The sequence below is a fragment of the Patagioenas fasciata genome, chromosome 22, assembly GCF_037038585.1.
Source record: "Patagioenas fasciata isolate bPatFas1 chromosome 22, bPatFas1.hap1, whole genome shotgun sequence".
NCBI classification, from domain to species: domain Eukaryota; kingdom Metazoa; phylum Chordata; class Aves; order Columbiformes; family Columbidae; genus Patagioenas; species Patagioenas fasciata.
The window spans coordinates 645,912-662,254 of record NC_092541.1 but is presented as its reverse complement, the minus strand read 5'-3'; the positions used below and the strand labels follow the sequence as shown (position 1 = coordinate 662,254).

General features: G+C 54.0%; 1 protein-coding gene across 7 annotated transcripts in view; it reads right to left on the bottom strand.

The window, feature by feature from the left end:
* The window catches only part of TANC2 (tetratricopeptide repeat, ankyrin repeat and coiled-coil containing 2), a 117,590-nt gene that overhangs the window by 60,532 nt on the left and 40,715 nt on the right, over nucleotides 1-16,343 (bottom strand). For all 7 annotated transcript variants that reach the window (XM_065856314.2, XM_065856315.2, XM_071798216.1 and 4 more), the window contains one exon: nucleotides 9,732-9,842. In XM_065856314.2, coding sequence (XP_065712386.1) covers nucleotides 9,732-9,842 — 111 coding nt within the window. The remainder of the gene's footprint in view (nucleotides 1-9,731; nucleotides 9,843-16,343) is intronic.

Here is a 16,343-nt window from a genome sequence, read left to right as displayed (position 1 = left end):
CTACCAAGAGAACACTGCTGCCATGTCCTGCTTTTCAGCTTGTGTTATCCTAGTTTAACGTTGCTTGGTCATTCATGTGAAGTTGTGCATCGCTCCAGCTGTCAATGTGGGTCATAAAAGCAGTCATGAATGTAATGAATTTTTAAGAAGTTTAAAAAAATTAGAATACTAAATCATATTGTCCAGATCCTGGTGTGTGTTATCAGCACAGTTCTTCTAACTCATCATGCAATCCCAAAGAGGGGAGATGCCCTCGACTGCCCCTCCTGACTGTGGTATATTACTGTGTTTGATTTCAAGAAAGACACCTCAGTTAAGCATTGCTTGAGTCAATAACTAATGAAGAGCCAGTGCTTAAAGCTTCGGTGTGATGGGGACATGGAAGGAAAGCAAAAGTGGTGTTGAAAACGGCTGCTAAGATTTACAGTTATGACACTGCACTTAATGAGGGCTGTGATTATAAAGAGAAGATACAGAAGAGTTACAACAACCACACACACCACCACCGGCTGTCATTTCTCTTCTCATTGCTTGTTACGGCCTCTGCACTTCCCATGGACGCAAACACAGCCGCACCGGCAGAACCCGCGACAGCCAGCCCAGCACTTCCAGGACAAGGCAGATGCAGGAGCTCTGTTCTCTCACACAGAAACCACCTTGGAGCTGCTGTATTTGCAGAGGAGCCGAGGGCCACCCGCCCACAGCACCAGGAGACGCGGAGCAGCCGACCCGCACTGCCGAGCGGTTTAACGGCAGAGAACGGGACACGAGACCCAGGAGCATCTTCCACCGTCACCTGCTGCCGCTGCCGCGCTCACGGCGATGCAGCCCGTTTCCCCAAATATAAGACAGTGTCTTATGCAAGTTTTGCTCCAAAAGATGTTTACTTCTTTACACGTATAGCTCCCTGGACACTATTTAAATTGACTTTTTAAATGAAATGTAACTAGGGCTTATTTTTGGAGTATGGCTTATGTCTCGAGCACTCTCAAAAATCCTGAAAAATCATGCTAGGGCTTATTTTCGGGTAAGTCTTATTTTCAGGGAAACAGGATAGAAGTGCTGCCCTCCAGACACCAAACGTGCCCGTGGAGTCACAGTGCAGGCCAGGACACAACGCGACGTCCACCCGCCAGCTCCCCATCGACTCCATAGAACAGGTCGAAACCAACCGTCCAGACAAATTGTTCTCTACTTGTTCCACCACCTGCGGGAAGAACAGCAGCGACGAGCTTCCCGCTAGCGGCGCGCCCTGGAAAAGGCCACGCGTGTGTGCCGGTGCTGCCCCATCTTCTTCATTTTATAACAAAGATTCGTGGAGGTTTTCGACTCAGCACCACAAAGGTGCGAGGGGTTCTGAAAGTCAAGTCCTTCCCTGCTCAGCAGGGCTGTTAAAGCCTGAAGGTCAAGTTCTTTCCGCGTTACGCTGAAGCAACACTGTGTTTCATGCAGTTGTCGGAGACTAATTAGGATTTGAAATTAGACTAGAGTTAATTATTCATCTGATAATGTACAATCTGGAGAAGAGCCGAGCTCCATTTCCCAGCGCTGTGCTGGCTCGGGGTGCTCCAGCACTCAGCCCGAAGCCACAGCCAAAACCCGGTCCTCTCAATATTGTTTTCTGATCACTGTAACCGAAAGCCACGAATCACTAAATTTGGGATAGGTAAAGAGCAGCTGCTTCCAGAAACTCCCACTGAAACTCCTGATGCACATCTCACGGAAGCCCAGAGCCGTTTCTTGGTGTCTCACCTGTACTACTGCAGACTAAAAACCCCGAAGCACCTCACACACAACCGCGTCTGCACCCGCGAGCACCATGGGCCCCGGAGATGGGCGCCTGGAGCCTCCTCACCCGGCACTGCCCGCGAGGAAACGGATCACACGGTATGGTAACAGGAGCTGTCTGAGCTACCGCATCCCTCTTGTGCTGCTGTAGGCAACGCTGATGTGAACAGGACAGATTTAAGATAGAGACAAATGTAGATGGACGGCTCCATTTTCGGAGCTGCTGAGCAGCCACACTCCATCTGGGGGCACCTACTGGCTCCAGGAGTCAGATTCGAAGCAAATACCTTTAGTAACATGAAAACTCTACAGACACTTATTTCCAAGGCTATTTTTTTAAAAGCAGACTTTCAGAATTGATCCTAGATACCTATATCTACGATATGGCTCCCTTAATAATTCTACATTAGGCATTTGGTTCAGCATTAGGAACTGCTCCTAAATCTGGAGATCGAGTGGATGTTCGCACCAGTCCCAGGACTCTCATCGCAGATCAGCCCGCAGAGCACAAACGCTCAGGGAGCTGCTTATTTCTAATGACATCGATAAAACCCACGGAGACGAGAAGAGAGGAGTCCCACGGCCGCACCTGGTGGGAAGGAGAGCTGACCCGCCCAGGCCGCACCGGGATTTCTGACGCTGTTTTAGGTCAGAACAACGGGAGCGACCAGCGCTAGCGCGCACTGCCAGGACAAACGGGCTCCAAAGGCAAAGACGAACCTCACACTAAACTGAGCCTAAAGAACCCCTACAGAAATCAATAGCTCCAGGACTGAGGTGGAAGGTTGAAGAATTACCACCCGAAGAACAACAGCTGAAATGATTTCCAGAATCTAATTGGATGGGTAGCATCTTCCCAAAGTGGAGTTATCAAAGGGTCTTTTCTCCCAAAGAAATAAAGCTCTGGAGACAGTGACGTGGTTTGGGCTCCAATTCATAACTGTAAGATGCAAGCGCAGAGCGGAGCTCCGTCATGAAGACACTGAGACACAGCAGTGTCTCCAGCGGCCCAGCGCACGGCACCGAGTCCCAAAGGCACATTTCACCTCTTCTGCCAGCAATAAATCCAGAGCCTGGAGCGGGGGAAACGGCTGCAGAACCCGGCAGGACGGCTCCGGCAGCAGATGCCTTTGATGACCCAGCATAATAAATAGTCCAAAAGAAGTTAAGCAGAAGGCAAGCACGGAGACAGATTTGTTACCTGTTACCTGCAGGGCAAAAAACATTCCATTCCAGCTTCTCCAGATGAATGATTTCTTGGTCTGAGACAGGATGCTTTGTACCTCTGCAAATTTCGTTAGCTTAGAGATAAATCAACGTCCTGTTATCTAAGCCAGAACTGAATTTGCTTTAGACTGAAATTCTAAGTTATCTGTCCCCAGTCCAGTGAGTCTGGTGAATGATACGGTGACTCATATTTCATTATTACCCGTGTCTGTGTCCCATCCCTAATGGGTAATTTTGTTTTACGGATCCATTAGGCCGCAGAGGAGGGCAGGACAGTGCAGGGGTTTGCCAGGGTCAATGAGGACTGGGTTAGGGAGCAGTGAGGCGATCTGGACACCCATAAATCCATGGGTCGGACGGGATGCGCCCGCGGGTGCTGAGGGAGCTGGCTGAGGGCATTGCTGGACCGCTCTCCATCATCTTTGCCAATTCTTGGGGAACGGGAGAGGTGCCTGAGGGCTGGAGGAAAGCAAATGGCACTGCAGGCTTCCCAAAGGGCAGGAAGGAGGACCCGGGAACTCCAGACCGGTCAGCATCACCTCCACCCCTGGGAAACTGATGGAACGGCTTCTCCTTGGTGCCATCTCAAGGCAGATCAGGGAGAAGAGGGGCATTAGGGGCAGTCAGCTTGGCCTCACCAAGGGGAAGTCGTGCTTGACCAACCTTATTGACTTTATGAGGCCATCCCAAGATGGATGGATGATGGCAGAGCGGTGGACGTGATCTCCCTTGGCTTGAGTGAGGCATTGGACACAGTGTGCACAGCATCCTCCCAGCTGAACTGAGGAGTGCGGTCTGGATGGGCGGGCAGTGAGGTGGAGTGTGAACTGGCTGAAGGGAAGAAGCCAGAGGGTCGTGGTCAATGGGCAGAGTCCAGTTGAGGCCTGGACCCAGTGCAGTGCCTCAGGGGGCAGTGCTGGGGCCGCTATTATTCAATATATTCATCAATGATTTGGACGAGGGAATAGAGTGACTGTCAGCAAGTTTGCTGGTGACATGGACAAGCAGCCAAAGGGGCTGAACTGCGGGAAATTCTGCTGCTCGGGATCTGATGTGAACCGCGCTCCAGGGCCCATCTGGGCGATGCGTCTTGGCAGCAACAGAAACATTTCCAAGTCGGGCAGTTTTCCACAGCAGCAGAATTTGGATCATCTGAAGCCTCCTCTCTCCTTCCCCGCTGCCCCCGGCCGATGGATGGAACTCAAACGTAGGGTGTAAGGGGACGCTGCTCGTTAACAGATCACATCAGGGAACTTCAGGAACACGACGTGATCTGGAATGACTTAGCAGTGGAATCACGTGGAATTCCTGTTATCTTCAGTTCTTCTCCCAAGCGCCTCCCCTTGGGCAAAAAGCTTCAATAAACACTGAACTGTAAATCCAGACACTTGCAGTTTGCAGCAAACCCAACTCCACCTAATGCAAGCGGTTTCTGGCTAATCCCAACCAGAGAGACGCTTCCCGAAGTCTAAAAACACCCTGGCGGAAGCAGAATTTCAGATGACGGCGCGGGTCGGTTTGCTTTACTCTGAAGGGTTAACTTTGGACAGCTGATGCAGGAATTCATTCCGAAGCTGTTTCCACCCCCCCACACAGCAGAAGGAACCAGCGCTGACCTCCCAAGAGAGGCGGGAGACAAGTCAATCGCTTCCATAGCAACCACCGCACCCGACTGCCACGACTCGGCTGCAATCAGGGCCGATCACAACGATTTCCCATTCCCTTCAGGTCAGTGGGTTTGGTAACGCTGGGACAGCCACAGGACCCCACAGTCAGAGCGGCTGTTGTGCCGCGGATGGGCTGATTGCTCCTTCGCCTCCTCCCCATTCCCCCCGGCCAGCTGACGCAGGGTGGGCAGGGTCCTGCTGGCTGAATTCCTTTGGGGTTGTGCGGGGTTGTTTTTTGGCTCATTGCCTGTATTTTCACCCTGAAAACTCAGAGTGCGATGCTGTTCCACGCGTTCCCCGTCAAAGGGCGTTTTTAACACCTGAGGAATGTTTTGTTGTGTTTAAATGAAGCGTGTGGTTTGTGCAAAATGAAAAACACACGTTGTACGTGAGGAAAGGAAAGAAGCGGCAGCAAGCGGGTGTCAAGCTCAACGATCCTCTGACCAAAGAATAAGAAAAAGGAGCGAGGAGCTGAACACGGAGGATGCCGCGATGGTGAGGCTGTCCACGGAGGTACCAAACTCCATCAGGGATGGAAACAGATGCCTGCCAGCCTAACGTAGAACCAGCATCATCCCCTGACCAGACACTTCAGATCTGTGCCCCAACATTTCTGAAGAAGAATTCAATCAAATTAAAAGATAACGTCATAACGCACTTAGCCTTTGAAATGAACGACGAGGTCATAAATCACGCAAAATGCGACTGCGTATGCTGGTCTAAGACAAAAGGTGATCACCTGAAAGCGCCATCCATCTGGGCTGTTTGCAGGAGGCTTCCTGAGCACTCACGGGTCTAAATATGTTTTAGCTACCATGCTAAAAGTGAAAAGCGGTTCAGAGAAAGATGCTCATGATACAGAACCGAGCGGAACCAAGAAGCCAGACCAGCCCTCACTACACGAGCGGCGGCGCCGGGAGGAGCGAGCTGTGATAGACCTGGAGAAATACGCCTCGCACATTAAACTGTGAATCCCCAGAACTAACAGAGCAGGTTTAACAGCTGAAGAGCAGAGGTTTGAAGGTCAACTCTTGCTCTCCCATGTTATCACACTAAAACAGCGATGATGGCCATGGGGTGTCAGTTGGGTTCCGGTTGGACTCGGTGATCCTCAGGGTCTGTTCCAACCGAAATGACTCCACGATCCTATCCCGGGTTGTCCCGCTGTCCTACAAAGGCTGACAGAAGGAAGATGCAAACGTCTCCACCGAGCAGCACGTGCAGGATGGGAGCAGGGACGGCAGGACGGACCCAGCCCCTCTGCGAGTCCCCTGGCGAAGCCACCGCCACGTCAAGGAGCGCGCAGTAACTCCCCTGCCACGCGAGGCGCGGGGGCGAAGCTGAGCAACCCGCGTGGCCACGGCAGCCACGGAACCTTCCACAGAAACGGCTTTCTCAAAGTCACAAACAACATCACTGCCACCATCGTAGCCGCAACGACTATAAAATGCAAGGCAATTTCTGCTTTCGCTTCAACAGATTCATCTCACAGAACAGAAGAGCCTTTCTAGCAAAACAAAGAATGCTTTAAAAAACACACATCAACCTCAAAGCTTTACTTTGCTCTTCCTACCAGAACTCCCCTCAAGCCGGTCGCCCACCTCTCCTCTCTGCCCGCTCCTGTTGCGCAGATTTACCCGGTGAGCGGCCCCAACCAGCGATGAGGAGTTGGGTGCTCAGGAAACCCCGTCCCCAACGCGCTCAGAGCTGCCCGGAGCCTTAAAACGTGCGGCTGAGCACTGAGCGAAACTCCATCTCCAGGCACCTCAAACTGAAATAATCATTTCTATAGGCAGAGTAGATAATGCTCTCTCCTTGTTGCTATTTAGTGTTTTAAATTGTGTTTAAGTGTATAATTAATTATATTACTTGTCAGGGATCGCTTTACAAACCGCTCCACCTCCACTCAACTGAAGGCTCTGATACAGCTTCAGCCTTGTTTTTAATTCTTCCAGCTCCTATCACCACTCCCGGGGACGCCGGGGATCTAAGGCTGCGTTACCATCCCCCACAGGGCCACAAGAAGCCTGAGAGCGAGGAAAGGAGCTGTGTTGCCTCGGAAAACCAACTGCAGCGCCTGCAGGATCTGCCGCAGTCTGGAGCGGGACCCGGATCCTCCTCTTCCTCCACCAGAAGATGGACGTTACACCCAGACTCAAAGCCCATGGGTCCCTAAGAGCTGTCCAGATCTTTTCTTCTGGACCACATGATCTCCAGAGGTCCCTTCCAACCCGACCGTCCTGTGATTCTTCACACAAGGGTCCCTCCCCACCACCAACCTTCTCCACCATCTCATCTCCTGAGCTCCTTCAGCTCCGCAAAACCTCCGTGTTATCACCGTGTTCACAGCAAAACCATCAATCCGGGCAGGTGAAGCTCCCGGGGCACCCACGGTTCATCAACCCGAGACCCCAGAGCTGAAGCTTCTACCTTTACTCCACCTGGAGTCAAGAACCTTTATTCCCTTCCTTAACGATGCTTCACATTTCTTCAGTGCCGCTCCAAGGCAGGAGGAAGCTCCACTTCTTTCTCATCACTGTGCTACCAGCAAGGAAAGGAAAGCAGAACGCAAAAGAAGAGAACAAACCAAGAAGTGATGCGGCCGTGCTGCCCCAGCGCGCTCCCGGCCCGGCAGCAGCGCCGCCCTTGCGCACACGCGCCCGCGGGACACCCCAATGAGGAACTGGTGCTTTTTAAGCCCAATTTACAAGTCAATTCTAATTCTCTGTGGATGCGGTCCTAAGAAGTTTATAATTATTAACAATTACAAACATGACAGGAGAAGCTATTTAGTGAGAAGAAGAAAGGGCTGCAACAGCAAAACTGTAATTGTAATTCCTGATGAGTGGAAAAGGAGCGCTGCCCACAGCACCCGCGGCCCCAGAGGAGGCGCCTGCAGGCACCGGGACTGCTCCTGGCTTTATTTGCTCTCAGACAACTCCTCGTTCAAACACAATACACTACAGAAAAGCCCACATTCAAAATCTGGACAACATTCAATCAATTCCTCCAATTGCGAGCACCCTACGAGCTCACCATGTACAGACACAGCCCCCCTGATCTCAGAGGTTCAGTTATCAATACGACCCTTCCGAAGGCAGTTGTGCATTTAAGAGGAAGACGTCTCTTATTTAAACGTCACTTCAAAACACTCGACATCCTTTTACCCCGTGCAAGACCCACGCAGAATACGAGCCCCTTTGGTTCATAAACCAGGGAAAGCCGGGGAGAAAAGCTGCAGAATTCAGCGAAACGCTGCTGCTTCGAGGCGGCGCCGGCCGCAGGTCCCGCAGCCCCGGCCGCAGGTCCCACAGCCCCGGCCGCAGGTCCCGCAGGTTCCTCAGCCCTGGCCGCAGGTCCCACAGCCCCAGCCGCAGGTCCCACAGGTTCCTCAGCCCTGGTCGCAGGTCCCACAGCCCCGGCCGCAGGTCCCACAGGTTCCTCAGCCCTGGTCGCAGGTCCCGCAGCCCCAGCCGCAGGTCCCGCAGGTTCCTCAGCCCTGGCCGCAGGTCCCACAGCCCCGGCCGCAGGTCCCGCAGGTTCCTCAGCCCCGGCCGCAGGTCCCACAGCCCCGGCCGCAGGTCCCGCAGGTTCCTCAGCCCCGGCCGCAGGTCCCGCAGCCCCGGCCGCAGGTCCCGCAGGTTCCTCAGCCCTGCCGCAGGTCCCACAGCCCCGGCCGCAGGTCCCGCAGGTTCCTCAGCCCCGGCCGCAGGTCCCACAGCCCCGGCCGCAGGTCCCGCAGGTTCCTCAGCCCTGCCGCAGGTCCCACAGCCCCGGCCGCAGGTCCCGCAGGTTCCTCAGCCCCGGCCGCAGGTCCCGCAGCCCCGGCCGCAGGTCCCGCAGGTTCCTCAGCCCCGGCTGCAGGTCCCGCAGGTCCCGCAGCCCCAGGTCGGCACGTCCGGGTTTGGAAGAATTGGGAAAGGATGCGGAGCTGGGGAGATGCGGTTCTACAGAGACTGAAGGACGTTCACACCTCGCACGAGGGATTTACACACGGCCCGAGCGCTCAACACACCTGGGGTTAAGCCAGGGAAGGACAGGACCCGCTTCTATTGATGTTTCAGTTAAGAACAATTACTACAAATTCAAAGCTATCGTTAATTCAAAAAATATATACATATTCTTGGCTGCGGGTAAACAAGATCCTCTAGTTTTGCGCTAGTTGGTATTTCTGAGATACAGCTTCATTCCAGCCTCCCGGGATTACCAATTAAAGTTCAAGTAGTATGTTTAGGGGATCGTTTTTATCTTCTCTGAACTGCTCCAAGGGGAGAGCAGCACGAGGCCCGCCTGGACACACACACGGACACACACGCGGCCGCAGTAACACACACGCGGCCGCAATAACACACACGCGGCTGCAGTCACACACACGCGGCTGCAGTCACACACACGCGGCTGCAGTAACACACACAGGCTGCAGTAACACACACGCGGCCGCAGTAACACACACGGCTGCAGTCACACACACGCGGCTGCAGTCACACACACACGGACACACACAGGCTGCAGTAACACACACACGGCTGCAGTCACACACACGCGGCTGCAGTAACACACACAGGCTGCAGTAACACACACGCGGCCGCAGTAACACACACAGGCTGCAGTAACACACACAGGCTGCAGTAACACACACGCGGCCGCAGTCACACACACGCGGCTGCAGTAACACACACACGGCTGCAGTCACACACACGCGGCTGCAGTCACACACACGCGGCTGCAGTCACACACACGCGGCTGCAGTCACACACACGCGGCTGCAGTCACACACACACGGCTGCAGTCACACACACGCGGCTGCAGTCACACACACGGGCTGCAGTCACACACACGCGGCTGCAGTCACACACACGCGGCCGCAGTCACACACACGCGGCTGCAGTCACACACACGCGGCCGCAGTCACACACACGCGGCTGCAGTCACACACACACCCAGCAGAACTAATGCTCCCGGTCAATGCAACGCGGCTGGGAGGGTCCCACCGAGCTCCAGACGAGGAGCGGGCCCGGCTGCGAGGGAGGGCGCCGCGGCTCGACTCACCGGGGCAGAACGCGTCCACGTCCAGTTTGGGCGCCGCAGGGAGCGTCGGGGAGCCCAGCTCGGACTCGGGGATGCGAGGGCTCTCCACAAACTTCGCCTTCCTCAGAGGGGCTGCGGAGAAGGAGGGGGGGAGAGAGAGAGAGAGGTCATGAGCACGGAAAGAGCCGCAGCAGATGGAAGCACTTAACTAAACGACACTGTCAGACCCATATCAGGTTACCCCAGCAGAAAAAACTTATCTGCATTCTTTACAAAGGAGATGGCTCTTGTTAGAGCTCCAGACTGAACAGTCTTACTCTCAAGTGCGCGGGCACTGAGGCACATTCCTGGTGCTCTTAAACGCTTCCTTGTTTTTCTACTTTATTAAATAAATTTTTTATAGGAAGCAAATGGGCCTGGACTCAGTGAACACAGAAAACCGAAGATCACAGAGACACGCAGAGCCCATCGGTGTTAAGATACTTAACTGTAAATATCTAAACGGAACACACAAATTCTGCATTCGGTAACTGTTTCCTTTGAACAGCAAATCTCGGTTTCAAACCATTCCCAGTGTCTGACCCCACAGATGTGGTGCCGAACAGGAGAGACCAGAGCAAAGCTGCCCAAGCCAAAGCACCAGCACCCCGCTCTCATCCTGCAACCCCACAAAGACTCGAGCGGCTTAACTAAAGAACAGGGAAAAGGTGAAACTGTCGTAACGCGCAGCGTTGACTCCGGGCGCTGGAAAACGGCTTTTTCCATAGGGGTTAGCAGCCTGAACTCTACCAGCCACAAAGCACCGTGCAACAGTTGTTTGCCATCGAATAATCACTAAAACACTTTTAACAATCAAAGTTTTTCACCAGATATTCGTGCCAGGCCAGAGAAATAGGACTAGTGAATGCGTTCTATGGAGAGATTGTTATATTACATTTCCAAGTTGAGCTCGCATGCCCGTTCCAGTGAAAGGCTAATTTGAAAAGCCGCAGTCGCGGGTCAGCGTGTTTCATCCGCAGCGTAACAGCCTCCATTTACATAATCTGTATTTATAGCTCCCTGCCCTGTAAATTAAATCTGGGATGTGAGAGCAAGGATGGAAGGACGGGTGCTCCCGCGTGTCCTGCAATAGAAGCTCCACAGGTCGAGCGGTGACCTCCGGGCAGCCACAAACCGCGGGTTCCAGGGGCCTGGAGACGGACGAGTGAGACGATGAGGAATCGGAAAGACCACGAACCACGAGCTCAGCTGGGACACGAACCCCAGGGACTTTTAAACAGGGGGCGGGGAAACCAGAGATAAAGGTTGAGGTGAGCTTCCAATGGAAAGTCCTTGTGAGGCTGGATTTAGGCAAAGAACCAGAGCTGATCTGATGAGGGAATGAAGGTGCCAAGCTACAGTTTTGCACAAGAAGATCCTGGATGAATATTGGATGTATTTACGGCGCGTTCCCCTCCGGAATCTACAGAGTGTAATGTAATGTGAACCAGCGAGAGGCGATAAGGGAGACAACGGAGCCCAAACCCCCTTCACGTGCAGCTCAACTCAGACACAACCCCATGTTTGTTAATGCACACAACCCCGTGTTAATGCACACAACCCCATGTTAATGCACACAACCCCATGTTAATGCACACAACCTGTACAGAAAGCCCCCCAAAAAACCCCTACACATGCAGACACAAGCACCCTCAGCCTGCAAAGGGGCCAAGACCAGTGAAAAAATTACTCACAGTAATGACGAATGCCTCCCTGGGCAGCCTGGGCCAGGCTCTGCCACCCTCACCCCCAACAAGTTGCTTCTCCTCTTTCAGTGGAACCTCCTGTGTTCCAGTTTGCACCCATTGCCCCTTGTCCTGTCACTGGGTGTCACCCAGAAGAGCCTGGCTCCATCCTCCTGACACTGCCCCTTTCCATATTGATCCCCAGGAATGAGTCCCCCCTCAGTCTCCTCTTGTCCAGCTCCAGAGCCCCAGCTCCCTCAGCCTTTCCTCACACGGGAGATGCTCCACTCCCTTCAGCATCTGTGATGAAAGCCAACACGCGGCTCTGCAGCACACGACCCCATCAGAACACCCTACACAGACTGCAGGAACTTCTAATAAGTGGCATTGCTCCAAACCTTATGATAGTAACAACGGAGCCTTCATATACACTATTAGAGAGAAGCAGGCGCAGATCGCATCCCAAGTGAAATTTTGCAGAAGCAACGGTCAGTCCTCGGATGAGAAATCCAACCCAAAAACGCAGCGTGATCACGCAGACAGAGGAACGAGTTCCCAAAGCAGGCGGTCTGTTCCAGAAGCAGGAGAGGACCAGAGAACACGCGGCCCCGGTGGAGGCCAGAGCTCTTCTTACCAAACTCACAGCCCACGTGGCGACGGGGCCGGTTCCCCAGGCGGGTCCCGGAAGGCCCCAGCCCGCGCTCCGGCAGCGCCACGGCACAGGGCAGCGCGACGCCCCCGTCCAGCCCCGCAGGAGCCTGCCCACGCCACCCCCGGCCGCGAAACGCGTGCCTGCGCCTGGAAACTCCAACGCTCACACGGCACGAGCGCAACCGCCACAGATGCTCCATTTTGTGCAGCACCGGTGTGAAACAAGGACAGGCTTCTCGCTCTACATTTCTGAAAACCACGGTGGTTCGGGCCTATTTTGTTTGCCTTTTTAGGTTTTCTGCACCGAACACAAACCTTTGGGGTTCTCCATTTGTTCAAGCATCTGACATGAAAAGCTCTTCGCGTTTTCTCCCCATCTCGGCACATCCGCGCGGTTCAACGTGCAAAAGCTAAAATCCCACGGCAAAGCGAACTGCGAAGGCTGCGGGGCCCGGGGGCAACGCACACGAACACCAGGGAGGGCGCGTGGACTCCGCAGCCCTGTGGCACCGCCGCGGTGCCGGCGCGGAAGGCACCTGAGTGCCTCAACAGGCAGAACAGGCATCATCTTGTTGGGAAAATCCGTGTTAACACTGGTTAGTGACCTCCAAAAGCCAGTTCCTTCTTTCCCCCCATTTAAAAAATAAAACTGCCCCCAAACTGTTGTTAAATTAACGCAGAAATGTCACAAGTTCACAGGTTTCAGAATCATTTCGGTCGGACGAGACCCTCAGGATCACCAAGTCCAACCACGACCCAACTCCAGCACCGACCCAGGGGCCCAGGACAGGATCTGGTTTAGTTCCAAGTTACCAATAGGCCTACTATTTATCTCTATACATCTCACAGTTTTGGAGTTCCAAACAAAATTAAGTGGGAAATTTACCAATTTCACCTACAGAATTGTTTGTTTAAATAGAGATAAATGTCCTATGTGGGAAGGCACAGAGACACATTCATCCTCCTGGTTTATTTCCGCAAGCCCAGTTGGTTCCCATTTGAATATATTGTCAAAACAAGTCCAAAAATAATGGATGAAGTTATGCCCCGAATTAATGGTAAAAACTGACACAACAGGAAAAAACCACAGATTCATCATCCATCTTTGTAAACGGAAGAGGATGCTCCTCCAGCAGCTTTCCGCTGGTTAAACCTCTGGACAGCCGCAGATTGCAACGCATCGGGGAAAATTAAACGGAAAACTAATTAGGCCCAGGAACAATACATCGTGCATCTCGTGAATATAACGGCACCTGGGCCAGAACTCGGTCCCTGCCACCGCGCGCGGCCCCAGCGCAGGGCGGGCCTGCAGTCGGCCCCCTCCCGCATGGACACAACCCAGAGCCGCGTGGAGCGGACGGGACGGCGGCTCCAGCACCGGGGCCACGGGATGGACGCGCACTGCAACAGGAGCACGCGGAAAGCCCGAAAAGGGCAAAAGTCATCCCGACACCAACTCTAAGCACAGCAACCCTCAGGAATCAGGCGCCATGGGCACCGGGCGCTCCAATAGCTTCTCCTCACCTTGTGTTTTTCCTAGTACCGTGGGACTGACAACCTCCCTCTCCTAGTGAGAAGCAAACACGTCTCTCCCAGCACACAGCGATGTTATAACCCACTCAAACCCGACCTGTGGGCATTCTGCAATACAGAAGAAAAACCTCTTCCCAGTCTCTTTGTTCTCAAAATTTAAAAGCAAACCACTCTTTGGTATCTATAGAATTTTTCAACGCAGCCCCCAGTAGCTCCTTCATATTTTAGCGATGCTGAAGCGGTGGCATTTTGCATTGCCCCTTTATTTTACATTTTGTCTGAAATCCTGCACAGGTGACAAACTCCGATTACGTAAAAGTATCGCAACAACCAGCAAAGGAGAAATAACCCCGGCAGCACAGCCCTTCCCGGCACTAAACCCTCCTAATGGCTTCCCTGTGAAACGCCAGCGGCAGGATCCCCTCCTCTCCAGCGCTCTGCTGCGGAGCCAGGGCCGGCCGCCCGAACACCGTGGAAATCAAAGCCCACGCAAGACGAATTGTCCGAATACTCACAGAGCTTTGCTTTATTTCCTTCCCAGGCAGCGCGCGATCGCGCAGAGAAGGCAGCGAGGCTCTTAATTCCCGGGGACCGATGCCCTGCGAGAGGCGCTTGAGCAAAGATGCTGCTCCGGGTCCATGTCAGCGCGTCAGATGTTACAGGTGCCACCTCCCGCTGCTGATGTCAAGCTCGGCTCCCGAAGCACGACCAGCGTCTCCCAGCGGGACCTGCGGCCCCCAGCAGCATCGCTCCCGCACCCCCGGGAGCACGATGGGAGGCGACTGCAGAACCACAGACACAGAGCTCGCTCTCTGCGTTACGTCTCTCGGCACTAGAGAGCCTTCCCTTGCAGCGAGCGCAGGCTATGCACCTCCCCTGGGGGGAAACCGAGGAGCTTTACAGTTTCTTTTCTATGGCGCAGTTTAATTTGCTCTTTTGTTAGAGCGGAGTGCTGAAGGAAGAGGCAAATCATGGCGCAGTACAGCGGGGTGAATGGCTCGGTGATGCTCTCCGGAGCATTTCGGAGTAAGGCGAAGGGCTCGCAATGCAGCCCAGGACCAGAGCTGATGAATGGTGCAGTGCTGCTGTTGTCATGGCAACGGAGAGAAAAAAAGCAGCGCCATATAAGGAGTTGTGACATGGATTCTGGGAACAATTTATACCAAAAGGCTGCGAGCCCTTGGATGCTTTAAAGCTGCAGCATCCCCTGCTCTGGGTACCGGTCCCATTGTTCGGGCTGAAGCGGTCGGCAGAAATCGCCGCACGCCCAACCGCACCTGTCCCAAGAGACGTGCGCGCTGTTCCAAAACGCAATGAAACGACGCGATTTGCAGCGGCTTCAAAGAATTGGCATTGAAATAACTGGAACGATTAAGGAAGGCAGGCAGCAGGATGCCAACGACGACCCGGGCTGGGAGCGCGAGGGCAGCGGCGGGACCCGCGGCTCGGCGCAGGCGAGCGGACCCGTCTGCACCAACGGCCGAGAGGAACGAACCGCAGCACCATCAGGTGGCCGAGAGCCTGCGCGGCAGAGCCACCCCCCGCAGGAACACGGACACTGCCCCCAACCCACGGCAAGCGGAGGCTGCAGGGCCCTGAAGCACCGCGGGTAAACCACAGCCCTCCCGTACCCAGAACCACAAGAACGAGGTTTGTATTCCAAGCGAACACAGAAGGGAAGAAAACCCATTATTCTGCATGGTCATCAGATGCTTTTCACTTAACACACGTGCTCGAAGACACAATCTATTTCTGTTTCTATTTCACCAAAAGCCAACGCAACACCCGTAGCTCAGACGTCACTGCTCAGCAACCAAAGTTTGGACTTTCACAAACGCTTTCCATTTAGCCCCCTGTTCTACTGCCAGGTTCTCCCCAGCACCCACACACCTGAAGCAGCCGCCCCAGCTCCCGTGTTCACAGCGGTGCGACAGCGCGTTAGTTCGGGGAGAATAAGTGGTCCCAGAGGGCCGCAATTATTAACCTGAGCCTCTCACCGTTAAACAGGAGACAAGGAGAGTTTTCAAGCAGAGCCATCTCAGCTGTCAGCCCACAATTACAATTAGCATCGTTAACATTCGAACAAATGGAGAAGGAAGGAAAAACCGATCCTTCTGGCTATTCCCAAGGAGGACGCAGAGGGACCGGGTGACGACAACACCCAGATCTCCCGTTGGCCAGCCCTACAAAGGACACGGGTGGCCTGTGGGTGTCCCCAGCCCAGCCAGACCTCAAGGACTTTGACAACGGGGGGAAGAACGAGTCCCCATCCTAGCGCTGCTCTCTGCGTCTCTGAAGGGTCCAGTGAACCATCACGTTCTCTTTAGGAAAGGGATGCTGTTAATTGCCTGGACGCACCCAGGAACATTCCTCCTCCTTTCTGTGAGTTTTATCCTTAGGGAAAACTCCCCCATTCCCAAAGCACTGGATTCGCAATGAAACCCGTTCTTCAGGTCTATGTCTTCAAAGATAACGAAGCATCTAATCCGTGCTGGACAGAGGAGGGATGAAGCCTCTGAGAATCCAGACCTAGAGATCCAGGTCACTCTCAGGAAAACTTCACATCCCTGGTGACGTCCTCCCCTCCCGCCCCGCGCACGGGCACTCACACTCACACTCACACTCACACTCACACTCACACTCACACTCGCGCTCACACTCGCGCTCACACTCGCGCTCACACACTCTTGTGCTCTCTCTGAGAGGATCCCAACGCTTGCAATCG